An 18,334-nucleotide genomic window follows, 5' to 3' on the forward strand; every position below is an offset into this window, starting at 1 on the left:
TTTAAGTTTATAACTTACAATTGATTTTAGATAATTTAATATTTATAATTAAAGAAAAGATGTCAACCAAATTCGAGAGTGATAAATAGAAAATTACTCCGATCATTTTAAACAATTTCAATCATTTTTGCATAAAATAATTGAAGTAATTTAAAATGATCGGAGTCATTTTTATTATTATTTTTTTATAAAGGCTTTGCAAATAGCGGTCAAGAACCATTGAGAAATGAAAAACGATTGCCGTCTTTTTCAGGTTGCAGTCATTATTCGTTTATTACTTTTTTTTGAAAGTTTGAAGAAAGGATATTATGGTCATTTATGTTAAGGGTATTTGAGATAGATTAACAACATAGAAAGGACAGTTTAGACATTTTAATTTGGGTAATCAGCATAACGTCCCTAACAATAAAGCTACTTGTACAAAGTTAGGTTACAAAAGTTGGATTACAAAGTATGTTAGCAAAATATAGGCCATTGATTTGAAATGATTTAAAAATATATTTTTAAAATTATTGGTGTGAATGTTATTTTATGAACCAATTTTGTACCCCACCTTTGTCAAGTATAGCATAGCTCCGTTACTAAAGGAAAAGGAAGGAAACAATTTTTCAAACCATGACATAAAAAGGAGCGAAAAGATACCTCGGTGGCCGTGTCCTAGTATATTTTTCGGGGCGGCCTCATCCAAGTATCTTTTTCCTTCCAGCATCTTTTTCAGTCCAGCATCTCTCAAAAAGGAAACGTCCTGGTAGATTCTTAGTGTAGTGGAGGCGAAGGAGCGTTCGGCGTTCTCTGACCCTTGCAGGTTTTTCTATCTCATCTCTAAATTCATTATAAATGCACCTTGTTAAACTCCGTGAATCTTTTCGCGTAGTTTGTACTTTACCATTTTTTTGTCAGTTCGATCTGTATTCCATAGTAATTGAGTGCAGATAACCTAAAAAAGTGGTTAAAAAATGAACTGAAACTCTAGTTCGCGACTTCAGAATGAGCAAAGGAATTGGAGAGGAATTCAAGACCTCTCCGTATAGACGCTACAAGAACGACCTTGAGGCTGGTACCAGTAGCCGAGAGATTGATGAGGAGGAAGACGAAGGTTCAGGACCATTCGATATTGTTCGAACTAAAAATGCTCCGTTGGATCGATTGCGGAGATGGAGAGTATGTCTATTTGCATTATTAATTTGCTTTTCTTTTTTCACTGATTTTTGATTGATCTTGTGATATTGAATTTTCATGTGCTGTTTTTTCCTTACATTTCTTTTATGAGTTCTCTACCAATTATAATTAGAACAGGCTGGGAAGGGTATCAGCTTCACTCTATTTTTTATGTTCTTGTTCTTTAAGGAGTTTGTGTAGTTAATAATAAAAAAAGGGTGACTACGGAGTTCGCTTTAGAAAAAAAAGGAGTCCGTGTACATAGAATGTAATCAGTGTAACGGAATTATTTTCAGAATAATATTAGTTGCCGTATGAAGTGTGAATGACTGGTACGGTACGATTCGGTTCTCGATTCTAAATTAAGAACCGAAGAACCGAATAAGAATCGAATCTTTTAATTTTTTTTTATATTGAATAAATCAAATTATTTTAATTTTAAATTTTCTAAACAAATTAACAATTTCTAAATCCAAATTTTTGGCCCAATAATTTGTTTCATTTCTAATTTTTTAATTTTTACCCAATTATCCATTTTATGAAGGGGTAATTACATAAGTGCCCATAAAACTGAGAGCATTTAGAAAAATCATATTAAAAGTTGCTGTTAAGTAAAAAAATACGATCAATTTGTGTCAACATATATCAGCTTTTATTTTTCTTTATACCAATAACACTACCCTCCATTTTACGTCCTAATACATCTCCTACTCCATCCTTACAAAACCACATAATTCTATTACACTTTAATTTTGATAATGTGTACTTGTTTGTATTGATAATAATTCGTATTTTATTTCACTTCAATTTTTTTTGAGTTATTATATATTGAAATTCAAATTTGTATATATTGAATTGATTCTGTATATATGAAAATTCAACTTTGAATCAATTCAAATGAACTATGCAAGGTGTTTGTGAATAATTTAAATATGAAAATGAGAAAAGTAACATTCTCACTTTTTTAAGAAAGCCACAATGTAATTCATTTGATTTTTTATTTTATTTTTTTTGGATCAATTAAATAGTGAATTATATTGGATTAATTAAATTGATGCATAAATGCGTGTTTGTGAAAGTTTAAATATAAATATTAATTCAGACCTTATAATACTTTATATAGTTAAGTGTCATATTTATTAAAAAGTGATGTTTGTCATTAAAAAAACATGATAGAAATTTTAAAAAGATAAAAAAAAAACAATAAAAAGTGACAAAAAATTTTTAAAAATGACCGAAAATTTGAAAAACAAAAAGACCAACACTAAAAAAAAAGTGATAATTTTTTTTTTAAAAAAAGCAAAGACAAACACTAAAAAATTGACAAAACTCCAATTGAAACTTATGTCACTCAAAAAAGTTTAAAAAAAGTAAAAAATAATAAAAAAGTGACAAACATTAGTCAAAAAAGTGACAACACCAATAAAAACCTATGTTTGTCACACAAAAAAAGTGACAAAATTTTAAAAAATTAACAAACAATAAAAAAGTTTTAAGTTTCCAAACAATCGAAAAAGTGACATATACACAAAGAAGTGACAAAATACCAATCAAAACCTATATTTGTTACACAAAAAGTGACAGAAATCTTTAAAAAGTAAAAAACAATAAAAGTGACAAAAAATGGCAAGCACTAGTCAAAACTGTGGCAAACATTCAAAAAGTTACGAAAACTTAAAAAAAAGTGACAAAGTATCGATCAAAACCTATGTTTTTCACTCTAAAAGTGACACAAACACTGTAGACATACATTTTCCTCGTCTTCTCATTTTATTCCTCTTCCCCACCCTCCTTCCACAACCACTTTTGAATTAATAATGAAATGAATGAATATTGAGATGACAAAACATGGTGCTATATGCATCCAAAAGAGCTCCCCATAGGGGTATATGCACTATGTTTGAACCAAAAGCTTTTACAAAGCAATCAAAGTTATAAAGTAGCGCCAGAGTTTATAGTGGCGCATACATACAAAAAGCTTTTTGTAACACACTCAAATTTATTTACTCTAATTAGTCTAATCAATAGGCTAGATTTTGGACAGCACAAATCCCAACCTTATTACGGTTCTTCTACAAGTCAAGAAGGTTATAACATTGCACTTCTCTTCTGTAGTAAAATTATTATTCTGATTTTTCTATATACAGTACTTGCAGCTCAACATAAAATACAGGATTATAAACATATTTCATATTCCACCAGATCCCAACTGACCTCCAAAGCTCGGATTACCTAAATGAACATAACCATTTTTAGTGATCCTCACAGCCAATGCAATCATTGCCGCGACTCCACTCAGATGCACAATCGAATTAGGATCATTCTGAAGCTTTACACTCATAATCCTTCAATCATTCTGAAACTTTGCACCCCGCAATAATCACGGAAGAACCATTCCCAAGACTTGCATTATCCATCGCTAATTCAAAGATACCACTAGATATTCCAAAGTTCTTGCCCTAAGTGAAGTTTTCAGTGACATTAATTGCAATATAGCAACCTGAAAATGAGCAATCTATATTGATATTGAGTGACGGAATTTCATTCTGAGGGTGATTTTGGAATCAGGACTGATTTGGGTTTTGGGGGTTTGGGTTGTTTTAGAACGTATTAACTATTAAGTACGTGCTTAAATGATTTATTTGTTAACAGGGTATTAATCAAATTAGTTGAATTTTTAGAGTATTGGGCCTAATTTCCCCTTTTATGATTTCATTTCTTAGCCCAACAAGATCCAACCCACTAAATAACACTCAAATCAACGGACCATCCCCCCTACCAATAAAGCCAGGAAGTTTCACAACCTGAGAACTGTGGTAATCGATCCTCAAATGAGAGTAGAGGTTTTTCCCTATACATCTATACTAAAATGCATAACGCTGTCTCGACTCTCCCACTCACTCTCGCAGCCTCGCTGACATTCTAAAACCTATACAATCGTCGGCCGACGCTCTGACCTCAGCCGACCAAAACTTTGACCGTAGCGATCATTTGAACAAGATTGAATGTGTCATTAGTTGTATTTATATAAAGTAGTTATAAATATTAAAAAATTTAATTATAGTACGGAACCGAACCTAACCGAACCGAACCGAACCGAACCGAACCCGAACGGTTCCATAATTATATTTGGACCGAAGGTTCCATTTATTAGATACCCGAAAATTGTGGTTCGGTTTGGTTCTCTTTAGAACCGAACCGAACTGACCCGTGTCCACCTCTACATTTCATTAACTTTTATCAAAATCTACTAAAAATCTGATTTTAATCTACATCAAACAATGACTAAATCAAAGTCAATAATTAATTTTAACCACATGTTTCATGGATCTTACAACTTTTCAACTACACATTTTATCAACTTTTATTAAAAAATCTACTAAATATCTAATTTAATCCCCATAAAAAAGGGTTTTAATAGGAAAATCACTCCCTAAAGTGGAAACGGGACAGAGGAAGAGTGGTTCTTGTGAGAAATGATTGAATGAGGGAACTGTTAGTGTTTGGGTAAAGTCCATGATATTTATCTTTGGAAGTAACTAATTATGTATTTAGGCCCATTTGGTAGTGATTATGAAAATTAATTTTTTGACCGTTATGGAGAAAAGTGGAGGCACCTGTGAGTGAAAAAGTCAAAAATGAGGTTAAAAAAATCAATTTTTTGGGGGGTGAAAAAAACTATCAAACGGAGGCTTAATCTTGATACCATCTATGTCCTTTTAAGATGCATGTAAAACTACATTACTAGTATACTTTATTCTACATAATTATGCGCTTGTATTGCTTGTCTATGTATATGGTTATCTAAGGAGAGGTTTAATCGTGATCTAATTTAATTTTGTCCTCCCTAGCAAGCTGCACTTGTGCTGAATCCTGCTCGTCGATTTCGATATACGTTGGACTTGAAAAAAGAAGAAGAGAGGAAGCAAATGATTGCTAAGATTCGAATGAATGCTCAAGTCATTAGGGTAAATCATACTTCTTTCTTATTTAGGTGAAGTGTATTGAGTTTGTCATTAATTATTAATCTATTATTGCTTCAACAGGCTGCTGTTCTTTTCCAAGCTGCTTGCGAAGGAGTGAATGGTAATTCTTGTTCTTTGTACTGTGGTATTTAATTAATTGACTAGAGGTTAATTTCAGTGGATAGCACCAAGTGGCAGGGCTTCCATATAATCAAAGAATAGATGTTTTTGCCTCTGTACTCCTAATGAACATTTGCATTAAGTTCTTAGGTGATAAATTACCATCTTCATGGTAAAATTTTGGGTTTAAGCTTGTAACTGCAAGCTGTATCACTCTAAACTAGGAGAAGAAAATGCCTATGGCTTTTTCCATAGTTACTGCCGTCATTTTCTTCTTCCAGGTAGTTTATTTATTGACTCATATACAGCCTATAAGTTTGCGCATTTGTTTAAGCCTCCGTTTGGGAAGAATTTATAAACGGTTTAATATATAAATGATAGAAATGAATGGTGGCTAAGTGGATAGTACTTTTGGGTCAAATGGAATGCGTGTTTTAAAATGAAATTTGACATATATAAATGATGTATATAAATTTTTCCAAGAGGAAGCTAAACTATTGATTGTTTTGACATTTTCCTTCATGCTTAAATTGATGTTTGATTCACATAAGCTGATAACAAATGTTATTGGTTTTTTGGTTGATTATTTGTACTGAAGTTATATTTCTGCATTTTAGAGCCTGGAGTCTCGAAAAAACTGCCTTCAAATCAAGGTCATGTTGACGATTTTGATGTTAGCTTAGATGAGCTAGTTTCAATGTCCCGAGAGCACAATCTTTCTTTGCTGGAGCAACATGGAGGGGCAAGTCCACTGCTGTCACATTTTAACTATCCTTTTTTTTTTTTTTTTTTTTGGCCCAAATGCAATTTTCTTGTCATTGTTGCTCTAGATTGTCTTGAATTCTTTTTCTTTCCCTTTGTCCTTGGTATCAGGTCAAAGGAGTTGCTGATAAAGTAAAATCAAATTTGGAAAAAGGTGTATCTGGAGACGAGACTGATCTCATAAACAGAAAACAAGCTTTTGGATCAAACACGTATCCTCGAAAAAAAGGTTGTAGTTTCTGGGTAAGTATTGAATATTCCAAGTTTTTACGCTGCAATTGTATAATATCTTTGCAGGTAAACATTGTCTCATGAATATATATTCTTTTTCTTCATTTTATCTAAAGTGGTTTCTCTGGGAGGCTTGTCAAGACACATCTCTGATTATCTTGATGGCTACTGCAGCTGCTTCTTTGGCACTGGGCATAAAGTCTAAGGTAATGTCAACAGGTTACAAGTGCCTGTTTTTTAAATTTTGATTGCATACCTTAGAGAAGTATACTTTCCTTTTCTCCAAGTTCATTATGATGACATTGTGACACTACCTGTGCGGTATCTAGTTGTTGGTCTCTGCTTCTTCAACTATGAGCCTTTTCTTGATAGCATTAGTTTTTCACCTGGACATTTTTTGCAAAGAAGCAATGTGACTGCAGATCGGAAGATGCCATTCTACTTGTGCGTTTGTGTGTGAAATCTTCTATGCTTGATTTAAATATTAGACTTGGTTAAATCAATCTAAAATGGTGTTGTTAATTTTTCAATTTTGACAAATTGTTTGGAATCAAGAAGTAGTGATTAGTTCGTTATTCATTATTTTTTTCATTACCCAGGCCGAAAAATTGTCTCAAAAGAAAAGTAATAATATGCATATCTTTTTACTTTACTTTGTAACCAGACAATGTCCGATGAAATATATTATCTTTTGATTTCCTTTTTCCTTGCCTTTTGAGAAGTATTCTATAATGACATATTCTCTAAGAGTACGTTTGATTGTCAATATTTTCCACCCAAATTTCTATTTTTGTGTTGTTTGATTGATATTTTTTCCATGGAAAATATTTTCCTACTTTTAGTCACTTGACCATATTTTCCTTGAAGACGAGGAGAAGCTTTTATGTTCCAAGCAATTCACTCTTTCTTTCTCTCTCATTTACTAACTCTCTCTCCCATTTATCTACCAATAAAAAATAGACAAGTATGACATTTTTCAGGTTGAAAATAAAATCAATCAAACGCATTTAATTGACAATTTCTATGTAAATAATTTATAGGCAATTCAATTGCCTAGAATTTATTTTCTTTCTATGTAAATTTCATGTCCGCAATCAAACACACCATAATAGATTATTTATTTAGTTTTCCATCGATTTATAGAATACAATCGATAGCCTTGGACACCCCAAGTGTATTACATTGGATTTATATAATATTACAAGCTATATAAGGAAAGAAAATAAATAGCTATACAATTGAATTATACATGGAAATATACTCTAATAGCCCCCCTCAAATTGATGTTGGGGAATCCACAAGCATCAATTTGTTCACGAGAAAGTTATGATGGAGGCGAGGCAACGATTTGGTGAATATATCTGCGACCTGGTGTGAAGTGGAGACAGAGGGAAGAGATATGACTTTGGAATCATAGGCGTCTCGAATGTAATGACAGTCCACTTCTATATGTTTGGTATGTTCATGGTACACAGGATTGGCACTAGTGTTTGGCCACAATCTGAATAGCACTAGTGTTGTCACCATGAAGAGGCGTAGGCTGTGATTGAGAGACACCAAGTTCTGCAAGAAGACCACGTAACCACACAACCTCAGAACATGCAGTGGACATAGCTCGGTATTCAGCCTCAGTAAAGGACTTAAAAACATAATCTTGTTTCTTACATTTCCAAAATGAGAGTATCATCAAAAAATAAACACCACCCAACAGTAGGTCGATGGGAATCGGGATAGACGGCCCAGTTAGCATCACTATAAGCTGTGAGCTCAAGAGATGACCCTCGAGGGAAGAAGAGACCACGATGAGGAGTTCCAATAAGATAACGAATAATGCAATTGACGGCTACTGAATGAAGATGATGAGGAGCGTCCATAAACTTGCTTACAGTATGAACTGCAAAGGAAATATCACGACGTGTGATAGTGGGATAGATGAAACTACCTACCAACTTCCGATAAAGAGTAGGATCTGGAAGAATATCTCCTTCGTCTTTTCGATATTTAACATTAACCTCCAATAGCGTATCAACCGAGGAGGCTTCAAATAGACCAGCCAACTCAATCAAGTCTTGAATATACTTATGTTGATTCAAGGAGATACCATGTTATGCAGTATGTAGCTCTAAGCTAAGAAAGTAAGTTGACCTAGGTCTTTCGTGTGAAAAATCAAGTGAAGATGTTGCTGAAGTTTCTGGTTAATACAATGATCAAATCCAGAGATAATAATATCATCCACATATACCAACAAAAAAACAATGTCAGCATTACTCTTGTGAAAAAATAGAGATGCGTCATACTAACTTTGAGTAAACGAGAAACCCAAAAGAGTGCGATGAAACTTGTCAAACCAAGCTTGAGGAGCCTGCTTAAGACTATACAAAGGTTGTTTTAACTTACATATAGAATCAACTGAGGGAAGAGGCATACGGGATGGAAGTTTCATATAAATGTCCTCCTTGAGGTCTCCATGTAGGAATGCATTCTTCACATCCATTTGATGTAAAGACCAAGACTAGGAAGCAGCAAGCGATAACAAGAGACGAATAGTGGTCATTTTTGCCACTGGAGCAAATGTCTCATCACAATCGATTCCATACTCTTGACGATTACCCAAAGCAACTAAACGAGCCTTATAGCGTTCAAGAGAACCATCAGAACGAAGTTTAACGGAATATACCCATTTACTTCGAATGGGCTTCACAGTCTGTGGACATGACACAATATCCCAGGTCTGGTTAGCCTCAAGAGCCTCGAGTTCTGCTTTCATCACCTATTGCCAACATTCATGTTCCATAGCCTGTCTATAGGAGGAAGGAATAGAAACAGAAACAAGTGTAATAGACATAGAACAATGGGAGGAAAAACTATACCTATCTGGTGGGTGAGAAACATGAGAAGTACAACGAAGAGGGACAGGAGGCGACAGATCATCAGGTGTAGGATCATGCGTCATAGGTGGAGGATCAGAAAGGCTTGGAAGGACCGTCATCTGAGAATGAAGATCTAGATTAGTGATAGATGTAGCATCCCTGCGAGTGTAAACAAGATTCAACTTGTACCGAGATGGTTCTGAAGGGAAATCAGGTAAGACAGAGTACACAGGAGGGGAAACCATAGTTTCTGAACTGAAGAATGATTGTTTTTCAAAAAAAATAACATTACGAGAGATTCGAATTCGTTGTGATGTAGGATCATAATAGACGTACTCTTTTTGAGTCCCACCATATCCCAGAAAGGCACACTTGACCGATTGAAGGGTAAGTTATGTCCTTTCATGTGATTGCAAATGAACAAAACATACACACCCAAATGGACAAAGATGAGAATATGTGGATGATGACCAAAGATTTTAAAAAATGGAGATACGTTATTAAGAGTGGGAGAAGGTAATTGGTTTATGAGATGCACAGCGGTAGACAATGCTTCACACCAAAAACAAGCGGGAACAGAAGACTCAATCAAAAGAGCTCGAACCATATCAAAAAGGTGATGGCCCTTGTGTTCTGCAACGCCGTTCTATTGAGGCAAAGAAGGGCAAAATCGTTGAGAAATGATACCTTTGGTTTGTAAGAAAGATTGAAAAGCACTAGACATATATTCACCTCTTGAATCAGATCTTAAGACTTTGATCGAGGAGGAAAATTGATTCCTAATGAGAGCAAGAAAAGCTTGAAAAGCAGAGAAGAGCTCACTCTTTGCACGAAGAAAATAAACTCATGTAAATCGACTATGATCATCGATAAAAGTAATAAAGTATTTATAATGAGTATGCGATACCACATGTGCAACACCCCATACATCACTATGAATGATATCAAAAATATGTAACGCACGAGAACCATGAGACGGGAATGGTAAAATTTTGCTTTTAGCAAGTTTACATGAAGCACAATCGAGAGAAATAACTGAAGTAGCATTTTTATTACCAAGCAAACCTGAGTTTAACAAGTGTTGTAACACATTCGAATTGGGATGTCCCAATTTATTATGCCAATTAAAAAGATGTAAAGTGGCAGAATTACAAACAAAAGAAGTAAATGAAACGGGCTTCGGTGAACTACGAAACAGACGTCCCTCCTTAGGCCTCTTAACTATTGTCCTTCCAGACACTTGATCCTGCACATGACAACCAAAAGAAGAAAAAGAGACAGTACAATTATTATCAACAAGCTGCCTAACAGATAAAAGATTAGTTAATAAGCCAGGAGAGACTAAAATGTTAGACAAATATGGTGATATGTCCTCCACGGCGGAGATAGGAAGGGTGTTACCATCAGCAGTGTATATATTAAGAGGTTCGGTATATGGTCTAAGGTTACTAAGTAAGTAACAGAGGATCATGAGTCATATGGTTAGAGGCACCCGAGTCTTATAACCAAGAAGAACGAGTAGATGGTGTATTACCTGAGACACCCTAAGCACAGATAACCATTTGTTAAATCATCTTAAGAGTTATGGGAGTTTGGGAAGAGGTGGGGAACGCTGGAACTTGAACAGGAGTAGGGGGTGAAGCAGAACTAGAGGCTAAATTGGTAGTAGCAATATAATTTGCTCCAATCTTGCATGGAGGATGAGTTGAGCACTCCTTAATAAAATGGCCAGACTTCTTGCTATAATTACAAAATTTTCTGGGACACTGAAGAGCCATGTAACCAAATCCCTTACAGCTATAACACTGTACACCAGATCTATCCTGAGGCTTGAATTTTCCTTGAGCCACATAAGCAATAGGAGCCGGTGCTACATGATTTTGCTGCTGTTCCAAAGAGGTACGAGGAATAAGATGCTGCTCCTCCCTCAGTAATTCACCCAAACAACCATCCAGTGATAGAATAGACTCGCGATTCATAAGGTTGGACTGGTTGGATTCAAATTCAATTCGCAATTTCATAAGAAATTGATCCGTCTTGGTGACTTCGTGTACAGCTTGGACGACTTCCAAACTGTTTTGTGAAACCGAAGCATAGATAATGTCTGTGTACTCAACCCAAAGATTAGAGAACCGTGAATATATTCTTCAATGGAACGTGACTCCTGAGAGAAATTTGCTAATTCAAACTCCAATTGAAGTCGTCGAGCATTATTACTTTGAGTATGGACTTTCTTCAAGAAATTCCATATAGCACAAGCTGACTTGTAAGGCCTGAGATTAGTTATAATCTGCTCATCAACCGATCTGATGGTCCAGGCCATAAGTCGAAAATCTTTGATTTTTCAAGCAAGATACTTTTCTTGATCAGGAGGGAGAAGGCTTCCATTGATATGTCCCCACAAATCGCCTTTTCCTTCAATCAATAGCTAAAAATGAAATGCCCATGACTAGTAGTTTTTCCCAGTAAAACGAATACAAGCAGAGTCGGTCTTTTCAATTGACATGATGAAACAACAGTGTATAATACCACCAAAATAAATTAATCACAACACACCAAATAAATTCAGTCCAAGCCCAATGACTTTGTCCAACCAATATACAATTAGGTTTGAAATTAAATCAATAACCAAGCTAATGACCAAACAAAATCAAGCCCAATTGCCCAACAAATTATGCAATTACCAAACAAATAAACAGCCCAACAAAATCACAGAGCCATTGTCGGCGAAGTGAACTCACGGGAGGTGACGCGAAGGCGCAGACGATGGAAGAAGAAGAAAATCTGACTAAGCTTACAGATGCGTCGATCAAAACAAAAACACGCAGAGTCTAGGAGTACCAAATCGAAGAACATGCATAGCTCCAAACTGAGAAGGTGACCACCGGGGCACATTGAAGATGCCGATTGTGAGAAAACCAAGTGGCATCGAGTATGAACAATCAATCGACCGCCAAAAACCCAAAAGGCAACCACCGTGATGCCTAACTATGAAGAACCAAGAACTGATTGCTGGCTGAACACGCACGAGAGGAAAAGTTAGGGCTCTGATACCATGACAATATTTTTCGGAATAATTCTCTCATGTGTATTACATTGGATTTATATAATATTACAAGCTATATAAGGAAAGAAAAAAAATAGCTATACAATTGAATTATACATGGAAATATACTCTAATATATATAGGTTTTTAGTTCTCTAATAAGTTGCTAAACAATGATCTGTAATGTGATATCAGTAAACAATGATGCAAAGTGTATGTGATCTATGAAGATTATATTTCCATTTATCATTTTAAGTAGTTAGTCAAATTTGTAAATATATAGAGAGAAATGCATGTTTTACATCTTTTTGTTGTTTTGTTTTTGTTCTAATTCACATTTATTCTCTTCCTTAGGGTATAAAAGAAGGTTGGGAAGGTGGGGGAAGCATTGCCTTGGCTGTACTTAAAGTTATTGTTGTTACAGGTATACTAAAGTATGTAGGATTTATAGCCTTCTATTTTTTTGTTGTTTCAACTGGTATGATATTTTTGCACGTGCTCATGATAACGCTTTTTTGTTGGAAGTTCTTGACCTCATATCACTCTGACTGCTTTACCAATGTTAAAGTTTTATGTGACAATAAATGCAATAGATTGGAGGTATGCTAATGCTGTTAACTCTTTTGTTGTTCATCTTTGATTGTTCACAATTGTCACTCTCCATTCTTACCTTGTGCATTGCGATCTTCTATGTGGAAGTTTGTGTTAAGAGCAATTCATATCACGACATTGAGTGAGCTTGTGGACTTGAGATTTTAAGTTCCATTGAATAGATGCTGTGTATCTGTCTGTTTATTCTCTCTGAAATTCATGTTTTGAGACTTCTTTTGTTAGTGTTGTACTTATCCCCTTGGGCAGTGTCACATCTACTTACTTTACCATATTGCAGCTGTAATTGATTACCTAAAATCCCGCAAATTCCAAAATTTAAATGAGGAGAAGCAAAATATACACATGGAGGTAGGTGTTATACACTCTGGATTGGTTCCTTTTGCCCACCTTTCGCATTTTTCCTCAGATTTCTAGTAATTTTGTACAGGTCGTTAGGGGTGGGAGGAGAATTAAGATTTCTATTTTTGATATAGTTGTTGGTGATATTGTGCCTCTCAAAATTGGTGATCAGGTGAATGACAAGACCTCTTTCTCCCCTTCAAAATGAAGTTACTTTTTCTATTCATGCTACTTATAATCTTCTTTGCTTTTTCTTGCATATGTTTTAACAAGTCCCTGCTGATGGAGTCCTAAACGCTGGTCATTCCCTTGCCATTGATATGTCGAGTATGACTGGGGAAAGCAAAATTGTAAGTCTCAGTAGGCCCTCTACTGCATTAGTTGATAGTTATCATGCTCATATTCTTCTTTACTGGTCATGGTTCTGCAGGTTCACAAGAATTCAAGGGCTCCATTTCTTATGTCTGGATGCAAGGTTGCTGATGGTTATGGTACCATGCTGGTAATATTCTGTCGTTCTTTCATCAACTTTTATTTGATTGGAAATGGAATTTTATCTGTCAAATTCACAACCATCATGTTAGAGTATATGTATTCTTGCGGGTATCTATTTGGAAGAAAGCATTTCACAGCGAACAGTTGTGATAAGTAGATGGCTTACAAAAATGTGGTACATGAAGGACACTGGTTTTGATTATTGCTAGTGTCTGCATGGAGCAATACGGCTGTTACACGCTTGCTTTGTATTCACTCAACTATGCCTCAGTATTTCTGTGTGTGATCCAAATTAATTTTTTGTTTCCTCTTTTTTTTTTTTTTTTTGGTAGCCTTCATGTATCTCATCAATTAGAGTGTTGGCTCAAGTGAGTTAATCTAGTTAATTGCTGATGGGAAGATTCATCTCCATATTTGTAGTGCGTCCAGCATTTTTATTTTATTGAGTAACAACATCTATTAGTTCGTCTTTTCTGCTACAATATGCTGATAGCCCTTATGGCTTGAAGTTTGAGCCTCCTTTATAATATGCTTTTACTTGGTGACTCTGAAAAGTAGAAAAATGAGAGCATAATAAGAGTTTAAGGGTTGATAGAGAAAGATGAAATGACCTAAACTGTTCAAATTGGGAAGGATAACTCAAAGTTAAAAAGTTTAACTATAAAAAATATAAGGGGCTTCTGGTCTGCTTCTTTCAGTGTTAATGTAAGGCGAAAGAGATTAAATAACTGTATTAAAAAGAAGTGTCATTCATTTGTATGTTACCTTGGTGTTTTGACAACCCTTGTACGTAGTAGACACAACTAAATCATGTGTTCTGATGCGATGTTTAGTTCATTTATTATATGCCTTCATAATATCTTGTTTGCCAGAGCTTAAGAGCACTGAGATATTATTTATAATGCTGACCTTCTTTTAGGTTATGTTACTTTATGTCCGATAATGTGCTTATAGGTTTAGGAGTAAAAACTTGTACCTTATTATCATTATCATTATTAGTACAAGTGTGCTATGGCTACTTGTGAAGTACATTAAGTCGAAAGAGTTTTTTTTTTCTTTTCAACACGTGTCATTTTCATGAAAATGTTTGTACTCCATGAGTGACCATAGCTCTTTTTATAGAATTTATCGTGGTAGGTTACAGTTTTTTGGAATGTTATTCTTTAACAGGTAACAAGCGTTGGGATGAATACAGAATGGGGATTGCTGATGGCCAGCATATCAGAGGATAATGGTGAAGAAACACCATTGCAGGTTATCTTCATTGGAATTCCTGAACTTACACTGGGTGCTAAGAGTAGATGTGAACAATATTAACATTCTCTTGTTTTATTAAGTTTAGGTACGATTAAATGGGGTTGCAACATTTATTGGTATTGTTGGGCTTGTCGTGGCTGAAGTGGTTCTGGTTTTCCTTTTGATCAGGTAGCTTAGATATAGTAAATGGTTCAATATGTGATCTCATTTTTTGTACTGTAGAAGTGTCGGGAATAAACTTGACTTTGTGATTGAGCAGATATTTTACTGGGAAAACCTGCGATCCAGATGGTCGAACCCAGTTCCGAGCAGGGTACACTAGCGTTAGGGATGCTATGGATGGCTTTATAAAGATATTCACTGTTGCAGTATGTGCTCATTTAGATAATCAACTGATGTTGTTTACATTAATATTTATTTTTGACCTCTTAACTTATTTCGGCAAAACTGTAGGTGACCATTGTAGTTGTTGCAGTACCTGAAGGGCTTCCATTGGCTGTCACTGTGACGTAAGTTCGTTTGTTCATTTCCATCTTCTCTTGAATCCTGTGCTCGTTGTTTTTCTGTTTTAAAGTCTAGAAGAAGTTTGTGGATGTCTGATACTCCTTTGTAAAAAAATAGTTCCTTCTAATGGTTATGATACCTCATTTGCATTTATTGCACCTTCAGGCTTGGATGCAGGTATACACGTGTTCTTCATTTGCATTGAACATTTTTTATTTTACTGAATTTTATAATCTCTTTGTAGGCTTGCCTATTCAATGGAAAAAATGATGGCGGACAAGGTCTTGGTATGTTGCTTATCTTATTTGAAGCGACAGTCATTTTCTTGGTCTTACGATATACTTCCATATTTTCCGATGTCTCATGATTGACAATTGAACTGCAGGTCAGGAGGCTATCAGCCTGTGAAACCATGGGCTCTGCAACAACTATTTGCAGCGATAAAACTGGGACCCTAACTTTGAATCAGGTTTGTGGTTTTTTATTTTGCTTCCGCTTACCTTGGGAATTTTTCTCTTTGGGAGGCGAGTGCAGGGAGGAGTGTTGATTGCTTCAGCCATTGACATAGTTGGTAGAGATCTGGGAGTTCGATTCTTTTTGTATGATTTTTTCCCAACTTTCTGCAGATGACTGTGGTTGATGTGTTTGCTTGTGGGAAGAAGATTGAACCCGCTGACAATAAGTCACTACTTCCTCCTAATGTTATGTCTCTGCTTCTTGAAGGCATTTCACAGAATACAAGTGGCAGCATATGTGTCCCTGAGGTGGGTTATTGCTAAGCATCAACCATTTAGTCCATGATTTCTTCTTTATTTTACTTAATATATTAATTGAATGATCGATAGTGATGCTTAGGGTAGTGTATTGCTTATGTTTTGATGATTTTTATCGGCTTATTAGTTTGTGACGGCATGTAATATTTATAGTGTAATATTTGTTGTCTCCAATTGATGTGTTGATGAATGTGTGTGATAAGATCCAGTCAGGACTATAAAAGGAAGACAGAAAAATTAAGTAAAATTTACATGGATGGAATGCTGAATTACAGAAAATAGAAATGACCACAGCCTTTCGAGAGGGCTGATATTCTCTCCTACTACTGACTTTTTCTCACTTCATATATATCCTGCCTCTCTTCTCTCGTTTTGTATTTATAAGTGCTTTATAACAGAATTTGGTTACAATACTGATTTTCTAACAGAATTTAGTGCTGGCCTCATCCTTTATTCTTGGATCTTCTAGAATACGTGTGCTTAATTAGTGGCCTATCAATCACCCTCCCCAATTCAGCCACCCTGTCCTCAAGGTGGAAAACAGGAAACTGTATGTTGATCAAGTGATATGGTTCCTAAGTGGCTTCCAATGGAGACAGTCCCTTCTATTTGATCAACACTTTCTTGTCATCATCATTCCTGGATAAGGCAGCACGAATTCCCAGTACTTCCTCTGGTTCCAACAATAACTCCCAATCAGCCCCCAGTATAATTAGGAGTTGAGTTGACAGATGATGCTCTCCCACAGCTTTTCTTAGTTGTGACACATGAAAGACGGGGTGAATTAAAGTCCCGAGTGGCAGTTTCAATTTGTAAGAAACCTTTCCAATCTTGGCCAGAATCTTGAATGGTCCATAGTAGCGAGGGGCCAACTTTTCATTGACTCGATGGGCCAGGGATTTGCGTCGATATGGTCTCATTTTTAAATATACCAAGTCACCTGCTGAAAATTCCACAGCTCGTCGGTGTTTGTTAGCTGAGGCCACCATGTGCTATTGAGCACGTTGAGATCTTCCAAAACCTTGTCATGATCCACCAACTGCTGGTCAAGGGAAGATACTACTGTGGTGCCCTTCTCAAATGGTAATAAAGAGGGCGGTTCCCTCCTGTATAAGATGCGAAAGGGTGTACGTTGTGCGGAGACATGGAAGGAAGTATTATATGAAAGTTCTGCCCATGATAAATATTGATGCCACCCTTTCGGTCGGAAGGTGGTAAAGCAACGTAAATAAGTCTCAAATCCCCTATTAACCACCTCGGTTTGTCCATCGGTTTGAGGGTGATATGCTGAACTGTACTTCAACTTCGTTCCCTGTAGACGAAACATTTCGCTCCAGAACTTGCTTAAGAAGACCTTATCCCGATCAAATACAATTGAGCGAGGCATTCCATGTAATCGAATTATCTCTTTGATAAAAACCGATGCAACTTAGGGTGCAGTGAAAGGGTGCCTGAGGCCGATGAAATGAGCATATTTACTAAGGCGGTCCACTACCACCAGGATAGAATCAAACCCTTCTGACTTGGGCAACCCCTCTATGAAATCCATTGAAATATCTTCCCATACCTGCTCCGGAATCGGAAGTGGCTGCAATAGACCGGTGGGAGTGAGAGTGGAGTATTTGAACTGTTGACAAACCTCACAAGCAGCTACATAATTTCTGATATCTTTCTTCATTCCAATCCAGTGAAACGTGCTTGCTATTCTTTTATAAGTTTTAAGGAATCCCCCATGTCCACCTACTTTGCTATCGTGCCCTTCCTGTAAAGCCAGCAATACCAATGAAGAGTCCCTGGGTAGGGTGATCTTGGTCTTGTATAATAAGACTCCTTGCACAAGGGTATAACCAGGACACGAAGATGGATTATCCTTGACAGCAGCCTGGATGCGGCCTAAAACCTGATCTTCTGTTTCGGCCTTAATCACCTCATCAACCTGCAAAATACTTGGGATGCTAAGGGCCATAAGGGTGACTGTACCCCCCTTCCTGTTTAATGCGTCTGCAGCTTTATTTTCCAGCCCCGGTTTGTACTCAATGTCCAAGTCATACCCCAGTAACTTAGTTACCCACTTCTGATACACTGCATTTATGACTCTTTGCTCAAGGAGGAATTTGAGGCTCTTCTGATCCGTCATTACTATAAATCGCCTTCCCAGTAGATGGTGCCTCCACTTTTGCACTGCTAGAACAATAGCCATTA

General features: G+C 36.1%; 1 protein-coding gene across 8 annotated transcripts in view; it reads left to right on the top strand.

Moving 5' to 3' along the window:
* The first annotated feature begins 697 nt into the window (after nt 1-697).
* LOC111411651 (calcium-transporting ATPase 10, plasma membrane-type-like) overlaps nt 698-18,334 on the top strand; it is a 34,814-nt gene continuing 17,177 nt past the window's right edge. For 6 of the 8 annotated variants that reach the window (XR_002705870.1, XR_002705868.1, XR_002705867.1 and 3 more), the window contains exons 1-18: nt 958-1,161; nt 5,010-5,126; nt 5,205-5,244; nt 5,861-5,985; nt 6,117-6,248; nt 6,353-6,442; nt 12,507-12,576; nt 13,042-13,112; nt 13,192-13,275; nt 13,376-13,453; nt 13,534-13,605; nt 14,769-14,852; nt 14,941-15,023; nt 15,115-15,223; nt 15,309-15,364; nt 15,604-15,646; nt 15,745-15,828; nt 15,986-16,123. Coding sequence is in view for 3 of the 8 variants with exons in the window: in XM_023042183.1 (XP_022897951.1) it covers nt 988-1,161; nt 5,010-5,126; nt 5,205-5,244; nt 5,861-5,985; nt 6,117-6,248; nt 6,353-6,442; nt 12,507-12,576; nt 13,042-13,112; nt 13,192-13,275; nt 13,376-13,453; nt 13,534-13,605; nt 14,769-14,852; nt 14,941-15,023; nt 15,115-15,223; nt 15,309-15,364; nt 15,604-15,646; nt 15,745-15,828; nt 15,986-16,123 (1,650 nt within the window). In the remaining 5 variants the exon portion in view is untranslated. Of the gene's footprint in view, nt 806-957; nt 1,162-5,009; nt 5,127-5,204; nt 5,245-5,860; nt 5,986-6,116; nt 6,249-6,352; nt 6,443-12,506; nt 12,577-13,041; nt 13,113-13,191; nt 13,276-13,375; nt 13,454-13,533; nt 13,606-14,768; nt 14,853-14,940; nt 15,024-15,114; nt 15,224-15,308; nt 15,365-15,603; nt 15,647-15,744; nt 15,829-15,985; nt 16,124-18,334 lie in introns of those variants that run through there. The other 2 variants (XM_023042192.1, XM_023042203.1) reach the window with 2 other exon arrangements.

This window comes from Olea europaea, chromosome 2, assembly GCF_002742605.1.
Source record: "Olea europaea var. sylvestris chromosome 2, O_europaea_v1, whole genome shotgun sequence".
Taxonomy (NCBI): domain Eukaryota; kingdom Viridiplantae; phylum Streptophyta; class Magnoliopsida; order Lamiales; family Oleaceae; genus Olea; species Olea europaea.